A 25,192-nucleotide genomic window follows, 5' to 3' on the forward strand; every position below is an offset into this window, starting at 1 on the left:
CAAGAAAATAGGTAAAACGCGATTTTGTACACATTTTCCAGGTTGACTTCGGTTTCAGTAAAAAGATCGGGCCATCGAAAACGTGGACTTTCGCTGGTACGCCCGAGTACGTGGCGCCAGAAATTATTTTGAACAAAGGACACGATAGGTAAATAATTAACAAATAGTAAACGTAAAATATTCTATAATGATACGCTGGATCAGTTTCAAATAAAATAACGAAGGTGACTTTAAGATAAGTTTAATTTATTCAAAGGGCGGTGGATTACTGGGCCCTCGGGATTTTAACTCATGAGCTACTAATCGGTAAGCCACCATTCCGAGGTTCTGATCATATGTCCATTTACAACAAAATTCTGAAGGGCATCGAAGTGGTCGGAATACCTAATTCCATTAGCAGAAACGCCAGCAGTATCATCAAGAAGCTTCTTCGTCTAAGTCCTTCTGAACGTCTTGGCTACCAAAGAAATGGCATCCAAGATATTCGAGATCACAAGTAAATTTATCAATTAAATAATTTATTTTAAATAAATTCAATTAAAACGCACTGAAGTTTCTATTTATGCAAATATATATGTTTAAGCAGAGTTCATTTAAACGCTTCAGTAGAATTTCCTCGTTTCGTAGAACTAGATCTTTAAATAGATCTTTTATCGCGTTTCTTCGAATAGAAAGTACAAGCTTTTTTAACGAAATAACATTTTTATAGATGGTTCAATGGATTTAATTGGCAAGCCTTGCAGAGATTAACCTTACCAGCGCCAATCGTTCCGACAGTACGTAAAATCTATTTTACGTATTATTACAAATATATTAATTTTTAAATAAACTCACCACTTATTCTCTTTTATAAAATCCTAGATACGAAATCCGACCGATACGAGGAATTTCGAAAAGTATCCGCCGGATCGTAATGTTCCACCGGACGAGTTCTCTGGATGGGACGCGAGCTTCTAAGCAGGAAAAATCGCACGATAATCTAAGCTGTACATGATTTCTCCATTAAACGTTTGATAAGAGTCGTGAAATGATACAAAAAGTGCACATGAAGGATGAAAATAATGTTTACAATAATACCCTACAATAAAAGCATACCGATAGCAAAGAGATAATCGTTATCTTTAATCGATTCGTATATTACAGATGCGTAGTTTCCTATGTATGTTTCTTACATTCGAAGACACTAATGTATGAAGACACTAATCTTGTATCTTATGACTAAACTGTAATTAATTAGCAATATATAATAGCAATATATATATATAATTCTTGTAAAAGAAGTAGAAAGCGAACAAAAAGATACTCTGCGATCGATAATAATTTTAACCATGATAATTTTAATATTACTAATTGATAATAAATTTATAGGTACATGAGTTGTTAATCTGTGCTACTAATTTATTTCCTTTTCGTTTCTAATGAAATTTCGTTCGAATTTTAATACAGACACGCATATAACTATAAACGGTATATTAAATTAATAGAAAGAACACACGCTTTATTGAATTAACATAGGTGCTATTCGGTAATACAGTGATTTGAACAGAGGAAATTCTGATAACTTTCGAAAAAAATATATTTTTTAATTGCCTTATCAAACAAAATTACTAAGACCGTAAGTACTGGCGGATCATCGCTGCGTTCATACAAGATAAGATCAATCAACTTTATCGTTGCTACAAAGCATTAGTCAAGTATCAATATCCTGTGCACTAATTCTTCGAACCATTTCATTTGTGAACATTTAAACACTAATTGGTGAACTTCCCAAGAATTAACATCTATTTTAAAAAATCTGAAATTACATTAAGTTTATATACATTTGACAGAGTGACCTACGATCGAACGTAAACACCTGCGGACAAAGATTTTACTTTCTAGGCGAAAGAAAGAAACGGAAAATTAAGAATGCGTCTATGCTTCGGAAAACGTACTGGTGTACGTATGGGCGCGTCTGGGTCCGATCGACGCAATTCCGACGCTTACTTTCGACAACTGTCCCTTCAAAGAAAACATGGCGTGATCGGTGAAATAAACGTATCCTCCAATCTGCCAGTCACCGTTTTCAAGAAAAATGAAAAGTGAACAAACAACTTTAAACTATTCTTTCGACGATGATTCGAAATTACGATAAATTCAAGTTTTATGTACAATTGTAGAACGAAACAGTTGATCAAAAACGCCATTTTGAACAACCAGTTCCTCGGAGATCTCGATGAGTCGCGTATAGAGAAGCTTATATCGGTGATGTATCCGGAACAGGTGAAAGCCAATACGCGAATCATTCACGAAGGTGAAGTCGGTAAGTAATCATCTTTCGAAATGACAAGATATTAATCTATGAAATATTAGAAAAATAATGGTAATCGATTGTGTCAGGATCGCATATGTACGTCTCGGAAGAGGGAACCTTCGAAGTTTACGTAGGCAATACGTGCCACGAGAGCTTTGGTCCTGGTGTCGCTTTCGGAGAACTGGCCTTGTTGTACAATACCAAAAGACTGTGTTCTATCCATGGTATTATACTAGCTATACTATAAATCTTGAAATCTTTTAGCAACCATTTAACAAACTTAATAAAATATTTTATTGTAACTGTCGAGACGCTCGTTTGTTCCTTTAGCGAGTACAAATGCGAAAGTATGGGTGTTGGAAAGACAGGCGTTTCAGACGGTAATGCTAAAAGATAACGAAGAATCGTTGGAGCATAATTTGAAGATTCTTCGTCAAATTGAAATATTCAAGGGTCTGTCGGAGGAGGTTCTGCAGAAAATATGCGACCTTATAACAGTGGTGCGTGTGAAATGGTTCCAATAATGCTAACTCGAAATTAAAAGACGCTATTTTTGTATCGCTTTAGGAATTTTATCCAGCGAATTCGTACGTGATTCGAGAGGGCGACAAAGGAGATAAATTCTACATTATAAACGGTGGTAGCGTGAAAATCACGAAGAATAAACCAGGTGGCACGGAAGAGGAAATGACAATTCTTGAGAAGGGTGACTATTTCGGTGAAAAAGCGCTATATGACTCTGAAGAATCTCGTCGACAGGCGAATGCTATCGCAATGGCTCCTGGATTGGAATGTTACACGATTGAAAAAAGGTAAACGTATAAAACGTTTTCAGATAATTTCACGATGAAGAATTAACAAAAGTTTATCACGAAGTTTATAAATTTGTTAACAAAGTATGTCTTTGTGTGATGCTATAGAGCTTTCCTAGATTATCTTGGTGGACTAGACTCGATCAGAAATAGAGATTGGTCAGGATATTACAGTGCAAATGAGTCGGATGACTGGGGTGACGAATTCAAGAATTTAACTCTGTCTGATACTGTATTTGAAGGGACGATCGGGGCTGGAGGTTACGGCAGAGTGGAACTGGTCGTCGTCAATTCGATGCCTAACCTTAGTTTCGCCAGGAAAAAGATCGTCAAGCATATGATCACAAAGGGTGGCTTCCAAAAAATGATGTATAACGAGAAGAATAGTTTGAAATTGTGTAATTCGCCGTTTATCTGCAAGTAAATTAACAACTCTGCTCTAACGTGAAAACGAATTTTTTTTTTTTTTTTTTTTAGAATATAGTATACGTAATTAAAGAAAGCTAAGAAAGAAAAAGATTCGATCTAGTGATTCTTTAATTTATTAATACTTGTATTGGAATTTATAATGTAAAACTTGAAGAATATTTGCCACCGAATAACGACTTGATATATATTAAGCGAAGCATAATTCTACGTTCCTTGTAGATTATACAGAACCTTCAAGGACAATAGGTATCTATACCTGCTACTGGAAGTATGTTTAGGCGGAGATTTAAGAACAGCCTTATACAGAAGCGGCCGATTCGATAATTCAACAACTAAATTCGTAACCGCTTGTGTCGTAGAAGGACTTCAACACCTTCATTCACTGGGCATCATCTACAGAGACTTAAAACCTGAGAACATCGTAATCGATAATCGAGGCTATGCTAAGCTTGCAAGTTCTTTTATTTCGAATAAATAACAATCGATAATAAATTCATTCGTTAACTCAGCTATCTTTACAGACTGATTTTGGATCTAGTAAAAAAATTGGCCCATACAAGACAAAGACTTTTATGGGTACACCAGAATATTTGGCTCCGGAAATCATTCAAAGTAAACTTTATAATCAGTACGCATTCTCATGTTTAGTTTACATATTTATTAAGTCTTAAATTAATTCTTAAAGCGATTGATTATTTTTTATTAATAAAGGGCCGTTGATTATTGGGCACTTGGAATTCTTACGTACGAGATGTTAACGAATCGAACACCTTTCCAAGATGTAAGTGATATAGAAGTGTATAAGAACATTCTTCGTGGCTTTAAGGATATACTTGTACCGCCCATTATTAAAAACACGGCAAAGAATTTTATCAAATCACTACTGGAAGATGATCCATATAAAAGACTTGGTTATTTACGAAATGGTGTTGCTGATATTCATAACCATAAGTATTTATTAACGAATTTGTAGAATATATTTGTATTTATTAATTTAAATATTAATATTTACATAACATAAATTAATTTCAGATGGTTCCATAACTTTAAATGGCAGGAGTTACAGAGCCAAACAATGCCTTCCCCTATTGTGCCAAAGGTAAATAAGAAATTGTCAGAATATCTTTGAAACAGCTAATCTCATTATCTAATTCATTCACAGGTAAGGGATCATCTCGACTTAAGAAATTTCGATAAATATCCTCCAGATTACAGATCGGCACCAATGGACTATTCCGATTGGGATACGAATTTCTAACGATCTTTATTATACGATTCACTTTGTATATATTATGTTAAAGTATCTATTTATTATTTAAGCTAACTATTAAATAATATATTAGCCCTTACTTTTTATTTTGTGACAGTATTAAAAATATATTTTTAAATAATGAAAAATCAATTATAACGCATAACATATAGTTAAATCTTTTGTAAGTTGCAAAAAAGCATCAATTTATAAAGAGTTATAATTAAAGTATACATACATACTTTGTATATATGAAGCACGATTAACCAAAGATTCCAGATTAACCAAATACGAATACCACATTAATAACACTGTGATTAATTTCCACGTGCGAGATTATTTGTCAAGAAAGATTATGCTTATTTATGAAGAAACCGACAAACAACTGTATCACAAACAAGTACAATATTCTATTACAGAAGAAATACTTGAATACTTATAAACACGGTTCACCAGCCTTTTTGAAATATAAAAAGTTTAACTTGGCACTGCGCAAAGAACGCCGTCAACTTCAGGTGGCGCACGATTTGCTGCACTCCTCCAAATAACCTTGTTATACTATTGTTCCAATGGTGAATTTACAAATTTATATAACAAATAAATTACGGGTGGTAAAATATATTATTAGTCATGCTGTTATATGGGTAACACATACACCATAAAATTGCAATAAACGTTATTTGTAATCAATAAAGATAAGATTTGGCAATAGATCGTATCGAATTAAAGTGTGAAAGAGAAAAATACATATTATGTATTTTTAATAACATCACAACTAAACGTAACAGTGAAATGTGAATAACACGATCGTTTGTAATGCGTTTCTGTATATTGATAAATACCGCTTGGTTATTAGTGGTGACAGGACCTAACTTAACATGAGGTGAAACTAGGTCCACAAAAATTTCAGTTGATAGCATTTTGCAAAAATATTGCACGATGGAAGCTCATGAGAATGAGCAGTATGTTACATTTCCCCTTTCAGAGGTACACGATAGTATACAGGATAATATTATATCTCATGAAGAAATATGTGAACCAGTTGACGAATGTGTTCTACAAGAAGGACTCACTGAAGTATCTGTTACAGACGTTAATTCTAGTATCACAGAAGCACAGGTTGCAGTTGAGATATTAGCAAAACATTCCGAGGAGGAAGATAAAAATCGTGTAGTATATCCTATATATATTAAAGAAGAAGAACAACATCAATATACATCCGGGGATGATGAATCAATGGCTGTGGAAGCTCTACGACAACTTGGAGGCATGTATCCTTGTTTCGAAGACAAAAAAGTATGTTCGCGTTGTGCAAACATGTTCACACAAGCTGAGATAACAAAGCATCTTACTACCTGTTCTGCTAGTAAATTATCATGTATTACTTGTGGAGAAAGATTCGAAAGAAAAATAGATTTAAACAATCATATAGTTTGTCATCAAGTAGATCGCCCACATGCTTGTAGAACTTGTGGCAACTTGTTTCGTTCAAAGAACAATTTAAGATGTCATATGTTGCAAGTGCATCAAGTGCAAAAACCTCATAAATGCACCATATGTGGAGCAGATTTTCAAAGGCCTTCTAGTTTATCCAATCATATGAAAATTCATACATATGTTGCTGGACGTGCCATTATGCAGTCACAGAGTGATAATGTATCACAGTCAGAGGAAACATTCAGAAAATGGCCTGAAAATATGACAGAGTCCCAAAATAATCAAGTGCCATCTTCGTCTGTACAAACGGTTCAAAGCTATGATACAGTTCAATGGACAGTTCCATCTTATAACTTTCAAAGTGAGCAGGCAGCAGTTAATTCAATATCTAATCCTGAGGAAAAAATAGACACTTTACATGAATTTACTGTAATGCCAAATGGAGAAGTAACACAGTTTGAATATACTCAACAAAATAATATAAATAATCAAGTCAATCAGCAATACAATCTTTCATTAAATTCATTTAATAATGCTGATACAATGGTGAAAGTTGAAACTTTGTCGTATAATAGTGAAGATAGAAAGAATTATATAGAAGTTGAAACAAATGGTACAAAACAGCATACTTGTAGACATTGTGGAATTAGTTTTTCTCGCGCAACAGCATTGGTATCCCATGAGAAAACTCATACATCTAAAAATTGGAACATGCCAATTGAATGTGAGTATTGTGATAAACAGTTTCAAGATGGCAATCACTTAGCAACTCATCAAACAACTTGTGCGAAGAAATTAATGCAAAATAATGTTGAACAAGGTACACCTAATAATAAATGGGGTAAACATGCATGTTCTGAATGTGGCAAAAAATTTACAACCAAACAAAAAATGTTCAGACATCAGTGGATTCATAGAAAGAAAACACATTCTTGTGAAGTATGTGGATCTCAATTTGAAAAGCAAAATCAGTTGGATGAACACAGATTATCAGCTCATCCTGGTGACTCTCCATTTACTTGTACAGAATGTGGTAAAAGTTTTGTATCGCGTCAAGGACTTTGGGAACATGGTAGAACACATGCTGGGAGTCCTGCACATTTTCATTGTGATACATGTTCCAAAACATTTTCATCGCGACAGGGATATTTAATACACCATAGAACTCATACTGGAGAAAGGCCATATGGTTGTAAATTTTGTTGGAAAGCGTTTAGAGATGGTGGAACTTTAAGGAAACATGAACGTATTCACACAGGAGAGAGACCTCATGTTTGTCCTCTATGTTCAAGAGCATTTAATCAAAAAGTTGTTTTAAGAGAACATGTTCGATGGGTTCATGCAGCAGGAAAAAATGAAACTGAAGTAACCGGGCCCCCTTTTTCCTGTCCTATATGTGGTGCTTTAAATCAAGATCGGGATGAATTATGTGCACATATTGTTAAACATTCAGATCAAATGATTGCAGAAGCAAAAGCTAAAACAAACAATAATGCACCAAAAACCAAACCAGTTAAGAAAAAATCAAAAGTGTCTGCAAATACATATTTACAAGGAAAACAAGGAGCTGGAAATCTTATAATTCCTAAATCAGAGGAAACTGAAGCACTTTTGTCTATTACAGAATCAGATAAATCAGATGACCAACAAATTTTAAGTGATAAACAAAATAATACTTTCCTTGTAGTTACTACAGAAAAACGTGATGAAAATTATATTGCAATATCTGAAATTAAATCTGAAGACGTACAATTATTAGTTGATGAAAAACAAGATGAAAATATTCATATTTCACAAGCTAATCATAGTCACAGAGAATCTTTAAATACAACTCGCATAGTTTCTACAGAACGAGAAGGAAGTGCACTTCATACCACAAGCAGTCATAATGAAATAACTACAATGCATTTAATACAGACTTCAAAGCAAACAAATACTTTACATTTAATATCAAAGCAAAATGAATCGTTGCCTGTTCTGACACTACCAAATCATCAGAGTCATGAAAATTTTTCCAGTCAAATTGCACAAATAAGTAATGATGATTTACCAATGGATATGGTAACTCACCATTCAACTAGGCAAAATCAAGATATCAAGAATCACAGTGAAGTTGGACAGGAATCATTAATACAGGAGGGAGGATCCCAAACGGCTGTAATACAAGTTGTACAATATCATCAGCAAGACAGTGATGATGGAGAAGAATTAGTCTGTGGTATTTGCGGGGAAGATTTTAATGATAAAAATGTGTTGATGGAACACGTTAAAATTCACATATAATTATTGTTACTTTATTACTATCCAAGTTTGTGATATTCTCATGCTATTAATGTGGCTATCTAGAAAATAACAAATTTGAGGATTCCTTATGTTATTGAAAAGGAAAAAAAACTAAATATAACTTTAAATATCGTTTCCAATAGTAGTAGTAAAGCACCAATCTTCTATGTGTCTTACAAATGCACTGATATTAAAAAGAAACAGGGAATTTCAATGATATTTATACATTTTTAATTAATTTGGTTTTGTTTCTTCAAAATGCTTTTGCACATTTAGATCATACATTATACATGTGGTAAAATAATGTGTATCTTTTAAAATAAAATACAGATAAAGATTATATATTATGTAAAGCACATTACTGATTGTCTTAAAGATTTAAAAAAAAAACATATCGTAAGAAAATAATCTCAAGATTATATATCTCTGCTTTGATGCAATTTACGAATTGTTTGATCTTGAATTTAAATATCAGTTTTCGATATCTAAATTATAATTAAGTCAAATGACACTTAAGATGTAGAATGTGTGGTGCGATAATAAAATGCATTTTATTTTCTACATTTACTTTATATTAAAACACTTTTCTTTTTAATACCGCATCGTGTAAATTTATCCTTCACCCTTCGCATTCGTATTACCGCGCGTTTTGCCAGTATGAAGTTAGTAACCAAACTCACCACGTGTTGTTGGGCCAAAATACAAGTGTGTATTATTTTCTGACGGAAACAGTTATAATTCATAATTACATTTTGTATCATTTTGTAACGTGTTAAGTGATTTCAATAAGTCTTTACTAAATCCGTAGAAAAGCAACCGACAAAAAAGTAAGTACTAATATTTTTTAAAAATAAGAAAATACACACATACACGTGTTTTTATTTGTTACAAAGTATGATAGTATTCTTTATAAAAGGATTTTTTTTGTTACGTATCTATAAATATAATTAATTTTGACATATATCGTTATACTCTCTAATATTAGTTTAAATTTTGTTTAGCATTAAATTCTAACCTATATTTAGCATTAATATATTTCTCCCGCGTTTGTGATCAGTTCGACGAAGCATTCCTAAGGTGTTTGTGTCTTGTGCTTCAAACGTAAGGTAAAAGAATTCATAAAAATAAAAGCGTACTGTAATTACATAAAAACAAATTTAGTTAAGCCTTATTAGATTGAAGTGGAAAAAAACACTTTGATACCAGATTTTTCAATCTCAAACATTAAAACAAGAAACGTGTTCATAAGGTGAAGAGGTTATGTTGCCGCAACATTATTTTAATTGAAGCATAATAGTATAGTAGAATATAGCAAGAAAACTTTTTAAAGTTTTTAATCAAAATATACAAATATGCCAACTTGGAATCAAATTCAAGCTCAACTACGAAATCCGAATAATCCAGTGGTATTTTTCGACGTATCTGTAGGCACTACAGAAATCGGACGAATGATTTTTGAGCTTTTCGAAGATGTTTGTCCAAAAACATCGGAGAATTTTCGACAATTCTGCACCGGAGAGTACAGAAAAGACGGTGTATCTTTAGGTTTTAAAGGTGCCATATTTCATAGAGTCATTAAAGACTTCATGATTCAAGGCGGTGATTTTGTGAATGGCGATGGTACTGGAGTCATAAGCATCTATGGTGGTGGAACATTTCCTGATGAAAATTTTACATTAAAACATGACTCACCTGGATTGTTATCCATGGCCAACAGTGGCAAAGACACTAACGGCTGTCAATTTTTCATCACTTGCGCCAAATGTAATTTCTTGGATGGTAAACACGTTGTTTTTGGAAGAGTTATCGATGGACTTCTAGTTATGAGGAAAGTAGAGAATGTTCCCACAGGGCCAAACAACAAACCAAAAATTCCTGTGACGATATCTCAATGCGGACAAATGTAATAGCTAACTAATTATATTTTATACTTTTAAATGTAAGATATGCTATAAAAAAGTTTGACATATTTCTTCAGAATAAGGGTACTATTTTAAAATCATATACCTTTTCCCATTCTAATATTTAAATAGTTTTTTTAGTAAATATATTTCAATAAGTTATAATTATAGCCTAAATTGGTAATTATGATTGTAATGATTTACTTCGGAGCTGTCTGCATCTTACATTGCCTTCAGGTATCTTATGATTTCTTACTAATAGAGATTGCCTATCAAGACCTGCTTAATTGTACTTAAAAGTTAATAAGTTGCATCTTGATCGACGGATTGATAACTTCGAGGAACTAAAGCCGTGATTAAAAATTCTTGATACGATAAAAATAAAAAAAAGTTATCGTTTTACGAATTTCAATTTTATTCCGTTAAACTTACATACGAAATAAATAGTCATTAATATAATCTACATTGTATTGGATTGGATAAAAATCCAAACACGTTTGAAATATCAATGCGACTTACAACTCGAATCGGTCTTCTCAGAAGTAAAACACCCAAAGTAAACACGTGTAATGTGTGTATTATCTAACACTATGATCAGCGTCGACTGACAAAATTCCAACCGTAAATATTTAGGTCTTCATTTCGTATCTAATTTACAGTAATCTAATCGAGAACTATCCTTTATTCGTACATAATTCGTTCATGGAATAATTTAATATTATATCTATTAATAGCCTAAGAGACAATCGATGTACTTAACAGTGAGTCTTATTTCTGCCTAGCTACATATTCATTTTTTTCCTTTTTAATATGCTCTGAATTGTTACACGAATCGATAAATTGCTTATACTACGAACAATTATTTCTCTTCTATTTTATCGGGCACGTTTATTATATCGTTTCTCAATTGCAAAACTAGTACAGTTTATTCGAACAATTATTCTCGTCAGCACATAATCTCTTGCTTTGGTTGGTTGCGGAATAAATATGAAAATAAATTCCAGTTGCACTTACGTTGCATAAAATCGTGCGTAGAAAGGCAAATTCCCAAACGATTTACCAACATCTCGAAAAATGGTTTCCAGTAAACTTCAATAAATAGAATGTATCAATGTCTCAAACGATGACCAGTGTGCAATGCACTAGATCGACAACACCCTTCAGACTTTCTTCATCGATCACTCTCGATAAATACCTTCAGAATCGTTTCTATCGGACGAAATTTCCAGTTTATCGTAATTCGAAGGAAACTTATCTCGGTCGCAAGATTTGCTCGTTCCCTAAAAAACAACGATATGATGAACGGAGTTGTGATATTCCAAACAAGACCGGCCGGTTTCGAGAGGCATTCCTATCACATAATTCACGAATCATCTGGATATCATCATCGGGATCGTCACGACCTGAAAAAACATTACACCGATCATCATCGTCAGCAGCTCACGGCAACGATAGCAGTTGGTCCCTCCTCTTAGGCACCGTGAGCTGAGGTGTGGTCTACCTGCTGTTGCAGAACACGTCTTCCTCAATGGTATCGACCTGCGAGTTGTCATCGACGACCATGATGGGCGTAGCACCGTCGTGGAGACTCGATTTCGAAATGGATCTTTTGTAAACGTCCCTCGTCACGCTCCTGGTGAAGCTGAACTTTCGTACCAGCTTTTTGTCCAATGCAGCGGGACTCTTTGGTCCCTTCGCCCTAAATTCGTCTTCTGTTCCTTCGTAATGAGCGAGCATCACCTCCGTCGCGTGTTCTTCGATCACGTCCACAGCATAATCGATATCATCGTCAGTAGCATTTTCCTTGATCACGCAGAATCTCAAGATATACTTTCCCATGACTCTAGCTGGGATCATATGAAGTCTGCCGGATGCGTTAATATTCGCCAACAATTCCTGATTGATCTCATCGCTCTCCTTCAGTCTGAAGCAGACCAAACCAACTCTCACATCGTTAGTGATCTCGAATCTTTTGTCCCTTCTCATCAGAGTCTCGAACCGTCTCGCCAGCCTGATATGGTTCCTTATGTACTTCTGCAATCCTGTAATTCCATACGATCTCATCACGAACCACAATTTCAACGCTCTGAATCGTCTGCTCAAAGGAATTCCCCAGTGACGATAATCGATAGATTCTCCGGATCTAGCGTGCTGAAGGTACAATGGATCGACGACGAGCGCCGACGTGAGCTTCACTCGATCCCGTACCCAAAGGCAGGAACAGTCGAAATTAACGAGCAACCACTTGTTGGGATTCGTGTTGAACGAGTCTGCGTGCTCGATACCCGTCATCAACGGCCTCATTTCCGGGCAAATGAACGCGTTCCCAGCGTAAGCACCGTCCACGTGGAGCCACATGTTAGGATACAGTTTGCACACTGGTCCGATTTCGACTAAATTATCGAACGCACAGGATCCGGTAGTGCCAAGAGTGGTGGAGACATAAAACGGAACCAAACCGTTTGCCACGTCTTCGCGGATCGCAGATTCCAGTCGCTTACCTCGCAAGGAACCTTTTTCATCTGGTTCAAGAACTCGAAGCTTCACCAAACTGATCATCGCTGCCTTTTCGACGCAGGAATGAGCTTCTGTGGAACAATAGGCGACCAACCGTGGCAGAAAGGCCGAGTCCTCGGTGTTCGGGTCTTGCTCCTTCAAGGTTCGAATCGCTTGGGTACGTGCCGCAAGCATGGTGACCAGAATACACTCGGAGGCTGACCCTTGTATCACTCCACCACCTTTCGAGCTTTTGTGTTCAGCTAGGAACTCCGCTGGTAGGTCTATCGCTTTTGCGTACCAGTCGAGTACGATCGTTTCCAGTTCCGTGCAGGCCGGGCTCGCCGCCCAAGAGAAACCTATGCACCCGATTGCGTCCGACAGCATGTCCCCGAGGATCGAAGGGAACGAGTTACCCGCTGGAAAGTACGCGTGAAAACGTGGATGCTGCCAGTGTGTGATCTGTAAACCATCCGTGTTTTCTCAGTAATCGACGTTTGTATTGGACGTAAAGATTTGTAAAAAAAATTTTTATACGAATTTTTCAATGTCGAGGTATGAGTTTGAAAACTCCGCAACACACGAACATTAAATTAGCAAAGAAATATTGGAAATAGGATGATCTAACGATAATGAAAAGTGTTGTTTTATGATCGACCAGGTTTTTCCTATTTTTTTAGTATTCGTGAATATTATTAACATCGAAAGAGGTCGGAATCAACGAAGGGGGATCGATAATCGAGCCCATAGTTGACACTCACCCCGGGCATTATTTTGCTGTCGACGTCCCTCATTATGGCATCCCATGATTCCCCTTTCGCTGGAGCTTCTTTGGGAAGTAGGGGCCTTAGATACCCTGGATCCACGTTCGCCGTCACCCTCTTTCCCTCCAAGGTGCGGAGATACTCGCAAATATACTCGATCATCTCCTTGCCACGTACTTGAAACTCATCGATGTTCATGATAATTGCCGGCTGGAATGTAATTCGAAGGAGAGACGGGCTAGTGCGTGCCAATGAAACTCATGTTTGATTAAGCACGTTCTCGGCTAAAGCGTGTGTACGTGATCGTGACATTTTTCACCGCCATTTATCGGGATTACAGACGAAATAAACGTCATTCGCAAGCAAAGAAATACCTGGGATGAAATATCTTCTTTACGTGTTCTCTTTTCTTTACGTTACTTCTCTTTGTTGCTTTTACTTTTCTTTTTCCAAAAGATTCCGAAAGAGTCGGTTGCTGCGTTTTATTTCTCAAGCTACTCTACGATTTCGACTTTTCGAAATATCCAAGCGTTTTTCACTCACTTTTTCTTTTTGATTGGCGGATAGAAAATCCGATCCACTTCGAAGATATATCACTCGAACGTTTCAATACGTTTCTCTTGGAGAAGGAATTTGAAAATGGTCGTTTGAGTTGTTTCAGAACATGATCCCACTTGGAAAGAAACGCGTAACAGGTTTGTCCCGTGTTGGAACCGAGACTGGTGGCACCTGGCATAGCGCCGGTCAGTTTTATGCGCGCCTCCTCTTCGTACATCCCTGCCTCACGCAGATAAAATTAAGGCGGAGCTTCGCCTATCGTGAAAAATATTAACTTACCTGCTTCATTCTGGATTACGACACTGGCGCCTACTGTAACGCTTCTTACGTAAATGCCTGCTCGAAAAAAGGGATCACACCCCTTCGAAATTTCTCTCCAACCCATAAAATTCGTCATACTTCCACTCAACCAATTTAGCAGCGCTTTTTCCCTCCCACGTGTGACGTGATAATTCATTCTTTCCCTCAAATGTGTACACCGGTACACTTATACCTTCTTTATAAAAAAAAAAGTGATACGATTTTTAAAGAATTGTCAATTTTCTCGCTCGAACATTTTTTCTTTTTTTTTTTTTACTAAATTTTAATTGCTTTTTTGCAATTTATACCTACAAGATTTCACTAAAAATTATTTCAGCTGAAGATACCTCCGTTACTGTTTTTAATTATTTTCTCAGAAAAGGAAACAACAGTAATTGAAATTTCTGGCATGTTTCGTACCGATCGTTCGAAGAGAGTTAATTCGACGATTAGAAAATCGATTGCCACCCGCGCGGATAGTGTTCGCGGATCGATGCCAAAAATCTGAACGAAAATTCGTAAGAAGGGTGGTCGACATCAATGGTGATGTATCGAGGGGGTCGCTGCTTGAATAAGCCAGCGTGTTGTCGATGATGCACGGGGAGTAAACTCGCCCCCTCCTCCCCCGTTTATAAATAGACGTTTACTCTTCACCTACATTTACAACACCCCGTAGAAGCGGTGACAGGTCACCGCTCAATCTTTGTAACACATACAAGCAGACACATGGCGAACACCATTTTCTCTCTCGCCACTACCTTCACGCATGGTCTGCTCGCGACCGACGTTTTCGAATTGGATTCTCGATCGAGGGTGTCGATACGATTGCCATTCAGTTCGAATTAATTAATTCCACCGCTGATTCCCTTTTTTCCGCCGGCCATTGTCCATTTGACTCGCGTTAGCTTCGGGCAAGTTGCCGATCAAAAAACCGCTATACCCCAAACAATTAGAAAGTTAGCTTCCCGGGGAGATCGAAGTAAATTGAATTCATAGTTTAAAACAATTAAATGTAATTTTCATAAGGTGGGAGAGAAGTATATTCGATCTATCGTTGAACCGTTGTGTTCATATTTTCTTCTATTTATTATCGAATTATTTAGCTAGTTAGAATTTGTAGGTGTTGCATCTTTTACTAAAGAAGAAAAAAAAGGTAGAAGTATCCTCGTGATAGGTTTTTCTTACAATAAGTTACGCTCGTTTATTTTTCGACATTGGAGACTATCCTTTGATCTCTGTTAATATGCAACAGCCTACGTAAGGGATAGTATTTGTCGCTCGTTCAATTACCAATATTCTGCCAATGATCGACATTATCGACAGCTTCCCCTTCTCCAGTGAACCAATTTACGATTACGCGTTTTCGCTTGACGTAGCATCTTTCGGCGGGTGATGACTGAGCCACGCGCCACGTTTTCGTTTTCATAACAAGATCCCGTTTTCGCAAATGAGTTCTACGAAAATGGAATCGAAACGAAATTGAATATAAATGTCACTGGATACTTAGAAGAGAGAAAAAGAGAGAGAGAACGATATCCAAGCAAACGGTCCAGGTACATCGTTCACCCTCGTGACCCCAACCTTTTCGATCGTGTAACGAATAGCTTTTTATGACCTTTTTTCGATATTCCCGCGATACGAGTTTCCGTTTCATGTTTTTTTATTCCACTGCCCACCCTCCCCCTTTCTAACTCCATGCCCGGGCCAATTCACAGACATCTCTATAACGACAGAAAACAATTACGACTGCAGATGATGTGGTGAATAATTGGAAATACCATGGTTTCTGTACTTGAAGAAATCCATTTTACTATATAGAGCACGCTTTATATATCATATAGGTAATGTATATTGGATAGAATAATATGTTACATACGTAGCGTGTTTCACGTGGTACACGATTCTGTCGCGATCCAAAGAGAGCACACTTATATAAACAGATCGATAAGCAAGTAAAGATGATGTACTTATATCTATCGAGCCGCTTCCTTCGGTCGAGCCGTGAACGCGAAACTTTGCAACTACTGCACACAGTCCCGAAGGGCTGACTAAACAGGCGACGAAAAACGATGCCACGATCAAACAGGGTCGTCGATCAATTTCGACCATATTTTCATTCGTCGACTGTTGCTGAGCAATTTTAAGGGAATTTTCTTGTTTGAGAATCTTGCACCGTTTCTTTTTAATCGACGATTCCGTCGGCAGTATCCGTACGTGATTCGATTGCGAGAATCGTTGTTGCTTCGTTATATAAGTTTCATTCCTGTCGATGTATCTGGAGAAACTTTCGAAACTTTAGAGAAAAAAAAAACGATGAAGGATCGGGCAAGGTTTTACGCTCTGCCATTTGGCGATCTTCCACGGGACGGCGAAGCGGATGGCGATGGATCCGGACTGCATCCGTTGCTGCTTCCGCGACGACTTCCGGTACCGCTTGCTTTCAGCCGTACCATGGTATCCAGATGACGAAATCTAAAATTATTTCCTTCGATTAATAAGAAAACACGATGTAAGGACGATTTCGAATATTCGATGTAAATGCAAAGTTTCAATCTCGTTATAGGAAAGAAGAAAAACGTGAAATATCGTTTTAAAGAGAAGAAGAGAAGATAAAATAGAAATTTGCAGAATATTTTCCAACGTGCCTAAGAGATAGTTCGCTAGTATCGGCGGCGTCCTTCATCAGATACGCCAGTGGCCACGATATCCACGAACGTCTACCGTCAGACATACTAAATCAGTGATTTTGTTAAATCTCTGTAATCCATTTTAAGGATACAGCAAAGTCTTACGTTGCGCTGTTCGTAGGATTCGAACCGATACCACCGATGGTTGCTTGAGTATCGAGTTTTCCCCCTGTCCTGTTTGGCGTCTTCGTAAAACCAGGCTGAATCGCAGGATCAGACACCATGCGGACGAAGAAGGACCTTCTTTGCTCCAAAGTGGCCCTCTTCTTCTCCTCGAGCATTTTCCTCTGTGTCAACTCGTCCATGACATCCTGCAATTGAAGATAAAATAAAGATACACGTAATACGCAAGAACATTCAAAGAGCGAAACGAAATTCCAATTGGAGAGATTTCGCTCACCTTGGACTCTAACAACTCAGCTAGATAATCCGTGATTATGCTCCACGCTATGTCTACGATATAAAAATAAGAATTGAGTAATAGAGTAAAAATTGAGTAAAAGAAACGTGTAAGAATGGTATTATCAAGCAAGATATTGCTAACCAACGTCAGAAGCGGTGGCATTCGGCGCAGCAAGTGCGAAACGAATCGTGAAGCGTTGATTCACTCTGGCTGGCACCATATGCAGCTTTCCAGAATCATTGATAGCACTGAGAAGCTTCTGATTTAGCTTGTCGGTGCCTTTTGCTCGGAAACAAACCAGGCCCAACTGAAAACCATTTAATACAATAAAACTTGGTAACGCGATAAACCTTGACTCCAAGCCTTGATTCACCGCTGTCTTCGTATTGTCTTCGCGAGTCGCTCACCACAACTTCGTTACAGAGCTCGAATCTCGAATCCTTCCTCACCAACGCCTCGAATCTTTTCGCCAATTGAACGTGATTTCGAATGTAGGCCTGCAAACCGGATATCCCGTAGCTTCTCATCACGAACCACAGCTTCAAGGAACGAAATCGTCGGCTCAGTGGTATGCTCCAGTGTCTGGGCAAACAAAAAATTAAAAATAACGGATGTTGAATGAACAAACGATGCTTGTTTTTTTAATGAAATAAACAACGTCGATGAAATCGATAGTACCTATAATCGATGGCTGTATCCGCGTGAGTATGCTGCAGGTAAAGAGGATCGACGACGAGCGCGCCAGTCAGCTTGAATCTGTCACGAACCCAGAGACAGGAACAATCGAAGTTCGTTAATAGGAATTTGTTCGTGTTGGTGTTGAAAGAATCTGCGTATTCGATACCAGCCATCAGGTACTTTAGTTCCGGACAAATGAACGAGTTGCCTGCGTAAGCCGCATCCACGTGTAACCATACCTATCGACAGCCATAATACAAATTTTGGGGCTGAATATACGCGATAACGTAGCTTGAAAATCGCAAATATTCTTACGCCTGGATATTTTTTACAAACTGGACCGATTTCTCTGAGATTATCGAAGGAGCAACAAGCAGTTGTGCCTAAAGTAGTTGAAACGAAAAAGGGGATGTATCCTTCGGCTGTATCAGCTTCGATTGCCTGAAGAAAATTGCACGATGACGAAGAAGGAACTTTTAATCAAAATCAACACGTTTGCTATATCACTTTCGCGTATATAACTTGCTAAAACTTACAACGATACGTATCATACAAGCGAAGATTACGAGAATTTTCTAATACAATTCGATCACCAATTCTCTGTGGTAGCGAACGTGTTAAATATAAATATAATCGGAAAGAAAAATTCTACCTGACGCAAAGTTTCACCACGAAGAACGCTCTTGTCGTCGGGCTCCAAAATCCTTAATTTTACGAAGCAGATCATCGCGTCCTTTTCGACACAGCTGTGACTTTCGCGACTACAGTAAGCCATTAATTTTCCTAAAAGAGCAGTTTCGTCCAAATGTGCGTGAGCAGGTAACTCTTTTAATCTACCAATAGCTTGAGCTCTTGCTGCCAGCATACACACTAAAACACACTCCGAAGCTGAGCCCTAAAATTCGTTTAACTGTTATCTCATAGCCTACGATTTATATATAACGATTAGGTTATTTAATTAATCCAGCAGAAAGTGTTTAATTCTCGTAAAATATCAAAGTATTTACTTGTATCACACCACCTCCTTTGCTACCAGGGCTAAAATAAAGAAAGTCCGTGGGTAGACCAATAGCTTTGCCTGCAATTTAGTATACCCGATGATATTCGTTCTGTAATACTTCATATAAATTCGATTGATATTTAATGGAATAATATTGAATTACCGAACCAGTCACAGACTATCGTCTCGAGCTCCGTGCAGGCTGGACTGGCCGCCTAGAACAAATAAAACGTCGAAATACAGAAATGAACGAACAAACAGGCTTGAGCGATCCGTCAAATCTTTCTAATCCATGTTCGTACCCTGATCTTCGCGAGAAAATTGAATTTCGTGTATCGATGCGACTTCAGCATCCTCGGAAATGTTATATTCGTAACATATATTTATAGAGATGTTACATACGCAACGCGGATGTTAAGTAATTTTCTCGAAAGGAAGAAAAAAAAATATTGAACTCACCCATGAAAACCCAATGCAACCTATTGCATCCGACAACATATCGCCAAGAATCGATGGAAAAGAATTTCCAGCTGGAAAGTACGCGTGAAACCGTGGATGTTGCCAGTGAGTTATCTATAAATATTTTCCTCCTTTTATCCATCTCTTTTTATTTACACGTTGTTTTTCTTTTCATTGTGAAAATCTTAAAATTCTTTCATCACTTGTAAACATTATCAAAGTCACAGAGAATGAAAAGTGATTCTACTACTTTTCACTTACTCCGGGCATGATCTTCGATTCGACGTCCCTCATGATGTCCTGCCAAGGTTCAGGTTCCCGCGGTGCTTCCGATGGTAGGAGGGGTCTCAAATATCCGGGGCCAACGTCCGGTGTTACTCTCCGGTTGTGAATATTACTCATAAATTCGCAAATGTACTCCACCATCTCCTTGCCACGCATGCGAAACTCCTGAATGTCCATGATGATCTGTTTGGTCCTTGAAAACCTTTGGATAGAACGTGATTTCGTTTATCATCACAGTTATCACGAATTTGCTTGTTGTTCTACTTTCTAGTTAATTCGATAATAATATCTGTCACAAGCTCGATAAGGATGAACCCTTTTCCACTCTGTATCTGCCACTAAATGCGACACGATTAATTCGTCAATGAAATTAAAGAAATTGGTAAACGCGGAATTACATAGACACTCTTACTTTCAGTAACTTCAAAATTACAATCTTCCTATCAATTTGCGAAAGGAAAATTTTAATATTTTGCTCGTCAAAAGCGCAAACTTTTGTCTTTCGTCTTTATCATTCGTTCTCGTCGAACGTATAATATATGGATTTGTCGGCTACGTTGATGCTTCGCACTGAACGTATATATACGTCGGTCGTCGACAAAGGGATAAACGATACGATAAAGATATTACAGAAACTTTCTTAGTTTCACTGGAACAACACGTCGAATAAAGACAACTAATTGGTGAGAACATTGATGAATGCAGAATTGTATTCGCTCGAAGGATCAACCCTCGACACAGACACTCTTGCTTCCTTTAAAACGTAAAAAAAATTACCGCAGTATCTCGTTATACGATGCGGAAAGATGTTTGGATATATTTTGTAATTTCACTTTTTGTCACGATCGGAAGGACTTGAAGGAAAATTCGTAGTCCCCACGCGGAAGACCGTCCTACCTGTTGCTAGCGACGACGACGAAGATCGTAAGGTCCAACCGGTGTACGTTGAATGAGCCACGACCGAACAATCCGCACTTTCGCCTACCACCGCGGATATATCGAGGATCCAGGGAGCGAGGATTCTTCAATTCCTGCGCAAACGCGTCCTTCCGTGCGATCTTCTTAGCGGATCCTCGAAAGGACGAGCGGGAGAAATGGGTGGATCTATGTATGGCTAGGAACGCAATTTCCGTTAAAGGGAAGATTGAAATAGACACGTAAGGGCACCGACTGCCCTTCGTTCAATCAGTAACCTCATGCTTGCTCTTTCTTACGAAACTTTAACGGCCGCGCCTAGTCAAAATCGTGTATTCTTTGAAAATTCGTTCTTTACTTCTCTACCGGTGAATATAATTTTGATCATATAGATCGTTAGATTGGACGGAATTTTACGAAGGGTGACACGTGCTTCTGATTGGCTGCAATCTTCTAGCAATCTGGCAAGCTTCTAAGAGGTGTCCTTGAACGATAATGAACTTGACGATGTTCCATAGACGATTCCAGAAAGTGATGTAATGGTAGACTTTACAATTTACAGTCGTATCTGTGACACTCACTGATTACGTAGTTTATCGTTACGTGTATTATCAATGAGAGGAGCACGGTTTCTTAACGAAACAACGAGTTCTAACGAACTTGTTTAAGAAGGCATCGTTGGATGGTTGTTTGATTTCGTAATAGGTCATACGATGAAATAGGGAATAGGAAGGTCTTCGCGCGGGGAAACTTCATTCTGCAGGTCGATTGACTCGGAAATGTTCATACAATCGTTCGAGGGAGCGTAGTTCTCCTCCGGGGTATTGGAGGAAAACTTCTGAAAACGGCTTGCGCCGTTCATTGGCGATGAAATCGTTGAGCGTCTTCTCCATAGAAGAGTTGGCCACTCGAATAAATTGGAAGCAAGGCTTCTGAGCGCCCGATGGTTTATTACGGTGGGAAAAGAGCGCGTAGGTATGGTTAAAAAGGTGTCAGACGCAGAATATCTCGTCCTCTCTCCCTTTAAAAGTCGTAGCGATGCAGCTGCACCAAAAGTGGTCCGGAACTCCTTGACCTTTCGTTCTCTCGTTTAGAGAATCCTCTGATACATGAAGAATCTCGTCAGATCTCCCGTCACGTCGAAATTAGTTTCCTTCGTTGCTCGAACAAAACATATCGGGTCGAATAGCGAGAAACACTCGATGGCTAAGAAACAATGTTTCTAACTAGTTCACCGACATCGATGAAACACATTCCCTCGTTATAGATTGAACGATCAAACGCTGGAAATTCTGTTTACCATTAGTTCCTTTTAACAAGTTACTTTCCTTCTCTACAAAGTCTCACACTAACATAGAAATCGTAATTCAACGACGCAAACGCGATGTTGTCGACTATCTATCTGCCGCCATCGACGTGCACGAGCCTAACGTAACAGTTTCTGTATCCGATATAGGACAAATAATGATTTGTGACGTAGCGAACGCTGAACTAGACGTACATCGAAAGCGCTCCGTGCCTAAATCTTTAATCGTAATCGATCGGAAGAAGCGTCGGTATCTGTCCAACAAATTCTTCCGGATACGCGTACCGGTATAATTTCCATAGATGAAGAAGTTGACGCGCGAAGAAACGATCAGAGGTTTTCCAAGGATCAAGGATCTTGATGAAATAACGTGAGAATCGAATTAGTATCCACCAGTGGAAGCACTCGTTTCGTTTCACATAGGCAAAACGACGCCCTTTAGGGATAAAAACGTTCATAATGCTGGAATGCAGGGGTGAGAAACTGATAGGGGTGCTTAATAATGCAATATGGCGTCGGGGAGTCGCGGCGCTATGCCGACTATGCCGCATACCACCACCATATACGCCTACACTGCGACCCCCTTACACCCTCCGTATTTGCCCCCGACTACGAACAAGCCAGAGGGGTAGGGATGTACCGTGCAATCGAATGCTGATTGGAAAATATTGATGGAGTTTCCATAGGGGATCCCTCAGACCGCCGATGCTTTTTCCAAGTTCGCCTCGGAATTCCAGAAATTACACTGAACGCCAACTTTCGAGAAACGTCCCAGTTTCATTCTGGCGAAGATTGATATTAATTGATGATCGTCGAATCGTACGTTGGTTGTCGAATATATAAAGTCTCGATTTTTGAATGGTTAAGGGTTGTTATAGTTAAATATCGACGTTCTAGGGTAGGAGGTTTATTTCGTAGGTAGATTCTTTGTTCGTCTTTAGAAGGATGTCTCAGTTTCGTGCTAAGGAGAATCGATATTAAACGATGATCGTCAAATTGTCTCGATCGTTGAATCTATGAAATTTCATTTTCGAATGACAGAGGATTGAATACGAGCGAATATGGTATTCGTTAATGCAAGATTTCTTCTATATAGGTCTTTGTTTATTTCTTATATTGTAGAAATGGAATGTCTCTTAAGACAACTGAGACAAGTTATAAGTTTTCTGATACCACTGAGATCTATAGGAATATAAATTATTATATCGCTAAGCGACAAAACGTAATCCAATATGTCACTTAAAAAATTATAATCAGCTGGTACTTTTTCAAACTTGAGTGTATTATATTCTACGCTATTATGCTGTCGCGTTCATTCGTCAAAAAAGTGTATCTTGAAAGGATTAAATTGTTTTTAACAGAGTGAAGGTATCGGTATGGCTTCGGAGCGCCGTGTCTGACCAATGATGGTCATTTTCCACTTGAAACGCGACATATCGTTTAGCCTGGCGTCGAATTACAAGTAACTGAAGAAAGTGAAATTTACTGTACACTGATTGATTTTATCTTAATAAGAATAAAAATAAATGTACATTTAACTGATTACACCTCTAATGGAAATAAGTTGATTTTTATTTATTATATAAAATATAATCGAATCTGATGTAAGCCAAGTTCAAGATTAGCAACTTGAAGGAATTGTAGATATTTAAATATTCCTGTATGAGAGAAGAGAAGATAAGATAGGATGAAACCGAGAAAGGTTTATGTGCAAGACTGTACTCGGTCATTCCAAGTTCCATGAATGGTTCCAAGAATGGCACGCCGAAGAACCGATGCCTGCGGACTCATGACCTACTGGCAGAGAGACGTGGTCTCCTCCGCTCTTTCATGATTCTACCCTCGTAATAATTCTCTTTAAGATTACGAAAATCAGCAGAAATATTTTTTTCGAAATCTTAATAGATCGTAAAAATCTCAATAAATATTCATTCAGTAACTGATTGATTTTCTTGCAGATGGTCCGACCAAAATTGAATAAAAAGAAATGGATGCAAAATATGGAACCTGAGCCAACAGATTCGGGAATTCCTATACCAGATTTACCAGAAAAATTTCTTCTAATGCAAGTAAGTGTCGAAATAAAAGTTCATAAAAGATTAACATTTTCATAGCATGTTGTTTAATGGGAATGTTTTCAGGTAAAAAGTGGCTCGAAAATTAGAAATGTTCTCGATTACGCGTTGAAAGAATTCTCAAATTATAACAACGTTGTTTGGAATGCGGTAGGGAAAGCTGTTGGGAAAGCTATTTCCTGTGCGGAAATTTTCAAAATGAAAGAAAAAGATCTTCATCAAATCACTAAAATACGTTTTATACAGTAAGTTATATAACACGGAAAGAAATGATAGTCTCTGTTTGTTTCTTAATTGAGGTACATGTATTATTAAAGGTCGAAGGAGTCGGAGAAGAGAAAGGAGAATGAAACCGCCGAAAATGTACAAATTTACCACGTCCCGGAAATATTTATTTTGCTTACAAAAGAAGTAAAAGACACATCAGTGCCTGGGTAAATATTTATTTTGTAAAATTGTATAACTATATTGTTATATCATGTTCCTGACGTTAATGTGCAGCTACCAGGCGCCTGGTGATAATGGAGAATTCTTAAATGGCCAAGAAATGAAAAACGAATGCGAAGGTAAGAAACAGGAAGCAGGTAGTAATGTGACCCGCGCGGATGCTGGGGAATTCGCAGCTATGGGATTGAGGGCTGGTCAAAAAAGGCCAAAGAAAGAGCAAACGAAAGGGCAAACAGAAGCACCACCAAAGAAGAGTAGGAAAAGAGCAAACGATGGTCGATAATACAAGCGAGAGAAATTAAATTGTATTGTATATAAAATTCTATCTGAAATAACTCGTATATAATCAGAGACAAAAATTTTTAATTTTAAATAAAAAATCATATTTTCTCCGAAAATTTGTACATTTGTAAGA

The 25,192-nt window shown here is 37.7% G+C and overlaps 7 protein-coding genes across 8 annotated transcripts in view; 5 read left to right on the forward strand and 2 right to left on the reverse strand.

Moving 5' to 3' along the window:
• The window catches only part of Sur (Sulfonylurea receptor), a 28,005-nt gene extending 26,621 nt beyond the window's left edge, over positions 1–1,384 (forward strand). The window contains 4 exon segments of the mRNA XM_076617312.1: positions 42–148; positions 257–496; positions 710–776; positions 862–1,384. Coding sequence (XP_076473427.1) covers positions 42–148; positions 257–496; positions 710–776; positions 862–957 — 510 coding nt within the window. The 3' untranslated portion in view covers positions 958–1,384.
• Positions 1,385–1,644: 260 nt separating this feature from the next.
• On the forward strand, positions 1,645–4,932 carry LOC117154200 (cGMP-dependent protein kinase 1). The gene is made up of 11 exons (XM_033328972.2): positions 1,645–2,081; positions 2,160–2,302; positions 2,380–2,517; positions 2,624–2,793; positions 2,861–3,105; positions 3,214–3,525; positions 3,754–3,985; positions 4,056–4,162; positions 4,246–4,485; positions 4,567–4,633; positions 4,697–4,932. Exons 1-11 carry the CDS (start codon positions 1,909–1,911, stop codon positions 4,790–4,792), a joined length of 1,923 nt encoding a protein of 640 aa, XP_033184863.2. The 5' UTR covers positions 1,645–1,908; the 3' UTR covers positions 4,793–4,932.
• Positions 4,933–5,072: 140 nt separating this feature from the next.
• LOC117154199 (uncharacterized) lies at positions 5,073–9,056 on the forward strand. Its single transcript, XM_033328971.2, has one exon. It carries the CDS (start codon positions 5,723–5,725, stop codon positions 8,501–8,503), a length of 2,781 nt encoding a protein of 926 aa, XP_033184862.1. The 5' UTR covers positions 5,073–5,722; the 3' UTR covers positions 8,504–9,056.
• A 122-nt stretch (positions 9,057–9,178) lies between these two features.
• Rpp25 (ribonuclease P protein subunit Rpp25) lies at positions 9,179–25,175 on the forward strand. 2 transcript variants are annotated; one of them, XM_033328978.2, is made up of 5 exons: positions 9,179–9,330; positions 24,214–24,324; positions 24,397–24,575; positions 24,648–24,764; positions 24,832–25,175. In XM_033328978.2, exons 2-5 carry the CDS (start codon positions 24,214–24,216, stop codon positions 25,058–25,060), a joined length of 636 nt encoding a protein of 211 aa, XP_033184869.1. In that variant the 5' UTR covers positions 9,179–9,330; the 3' UTR covers positions 25,061–25,175. The 2 variants fall into 2 exon arrangements, with proteins under 2 accessions (XP_033184869.1, XP_076484220.1); XM_076628105.1 differs by lacking the exon at positions 9,179–9,330 and adding an exon at positions 9,523–9,609.
• LOC117154205 (peptidyl-prolyl cis-trans isomerase H) lies at positions 9,558–10,486 on the forward strand. The gene has a single exon (XM_076628106.1). The coding sequence runs from the start codon at positions 9,856–9,858 to the stop codon at positions 10,408–10,410; it is 555 nt and encodes a 184-aa protein (XP_076484221.1). The 5' UTR covers positions 9,558–9,855; the 3' UTR covers positions 10,411–10,486.
• On the reverse strand, positions 10,509–14,589 carry LOC117154202 (tyrosine decarboxylase). Its single transcript, XM_076628101.1, has 3 exons — positions 13,662–14,589; positions 11,906–13,362; positions 10,509–11,807 (listed from the first exon to the last, which is right to left on the reverse strand). Exons 1-3 carry the CDS (start codon positions 13,860–13,862, stop codon positions 11,801–11,803), a joined length of 1,665 nt encoding a protein of 554 aa, XP_076484216.1. The 5' UTR covers positions 13,863–14,589; the 3' UTR covers positions 10,509–11,800.
• Positions 16,351–21,001, reverse strand: LOC117154201 (Tyrosine decarboxylase 2). Its single transcript, XM_033328973.2, has 14 exons — positions 20,932–21,001; positions 20,011–20,236; positions 19,750–19,863; positions 19,454–19,505; positions 19,298–19,368; positions 18,943–19,185; positions 18,606–18,731; positions 18,291–18,529; positions 18,020–18,194; positions 17,754–17,919; positions 17,610–17,662; positions 17,315–17,520; positions 17,168–17,254; positions 16,351–16,994 (listed from the first exon to the last, which is right to left on the reverse strand). The coding sequence occupies exons 2-14, from the start codon at positions 20,209–20,211 to the stop codon at positions 16,856–16,858; spliced, it is 1,872 nt and encodes a 623-aa protein (XP_033184864.1). The 5' UTR covers positions 20,212–20,236; positions 20,932–21,001; the 3' UTR covers positions 16,351–16,855.
• Positions 25,176–25,192: the final 17 nt, after the last annotated feature.

This window comes from Bombus vancouverensis, chromosome 3 (genome assembly GCF_051014615.1).
Source record: "Bombus vancouverensis nearcticus chromosome 3, iyBomVanc1_principal, whole genome shotgun sequence".
Classification (NCBI taxonomy): Eukaryota; Metazoa; Arthropoda; class Insecta; order Hymenoptera; family Apidae; genus Bombus; species Bombus vancouverensis.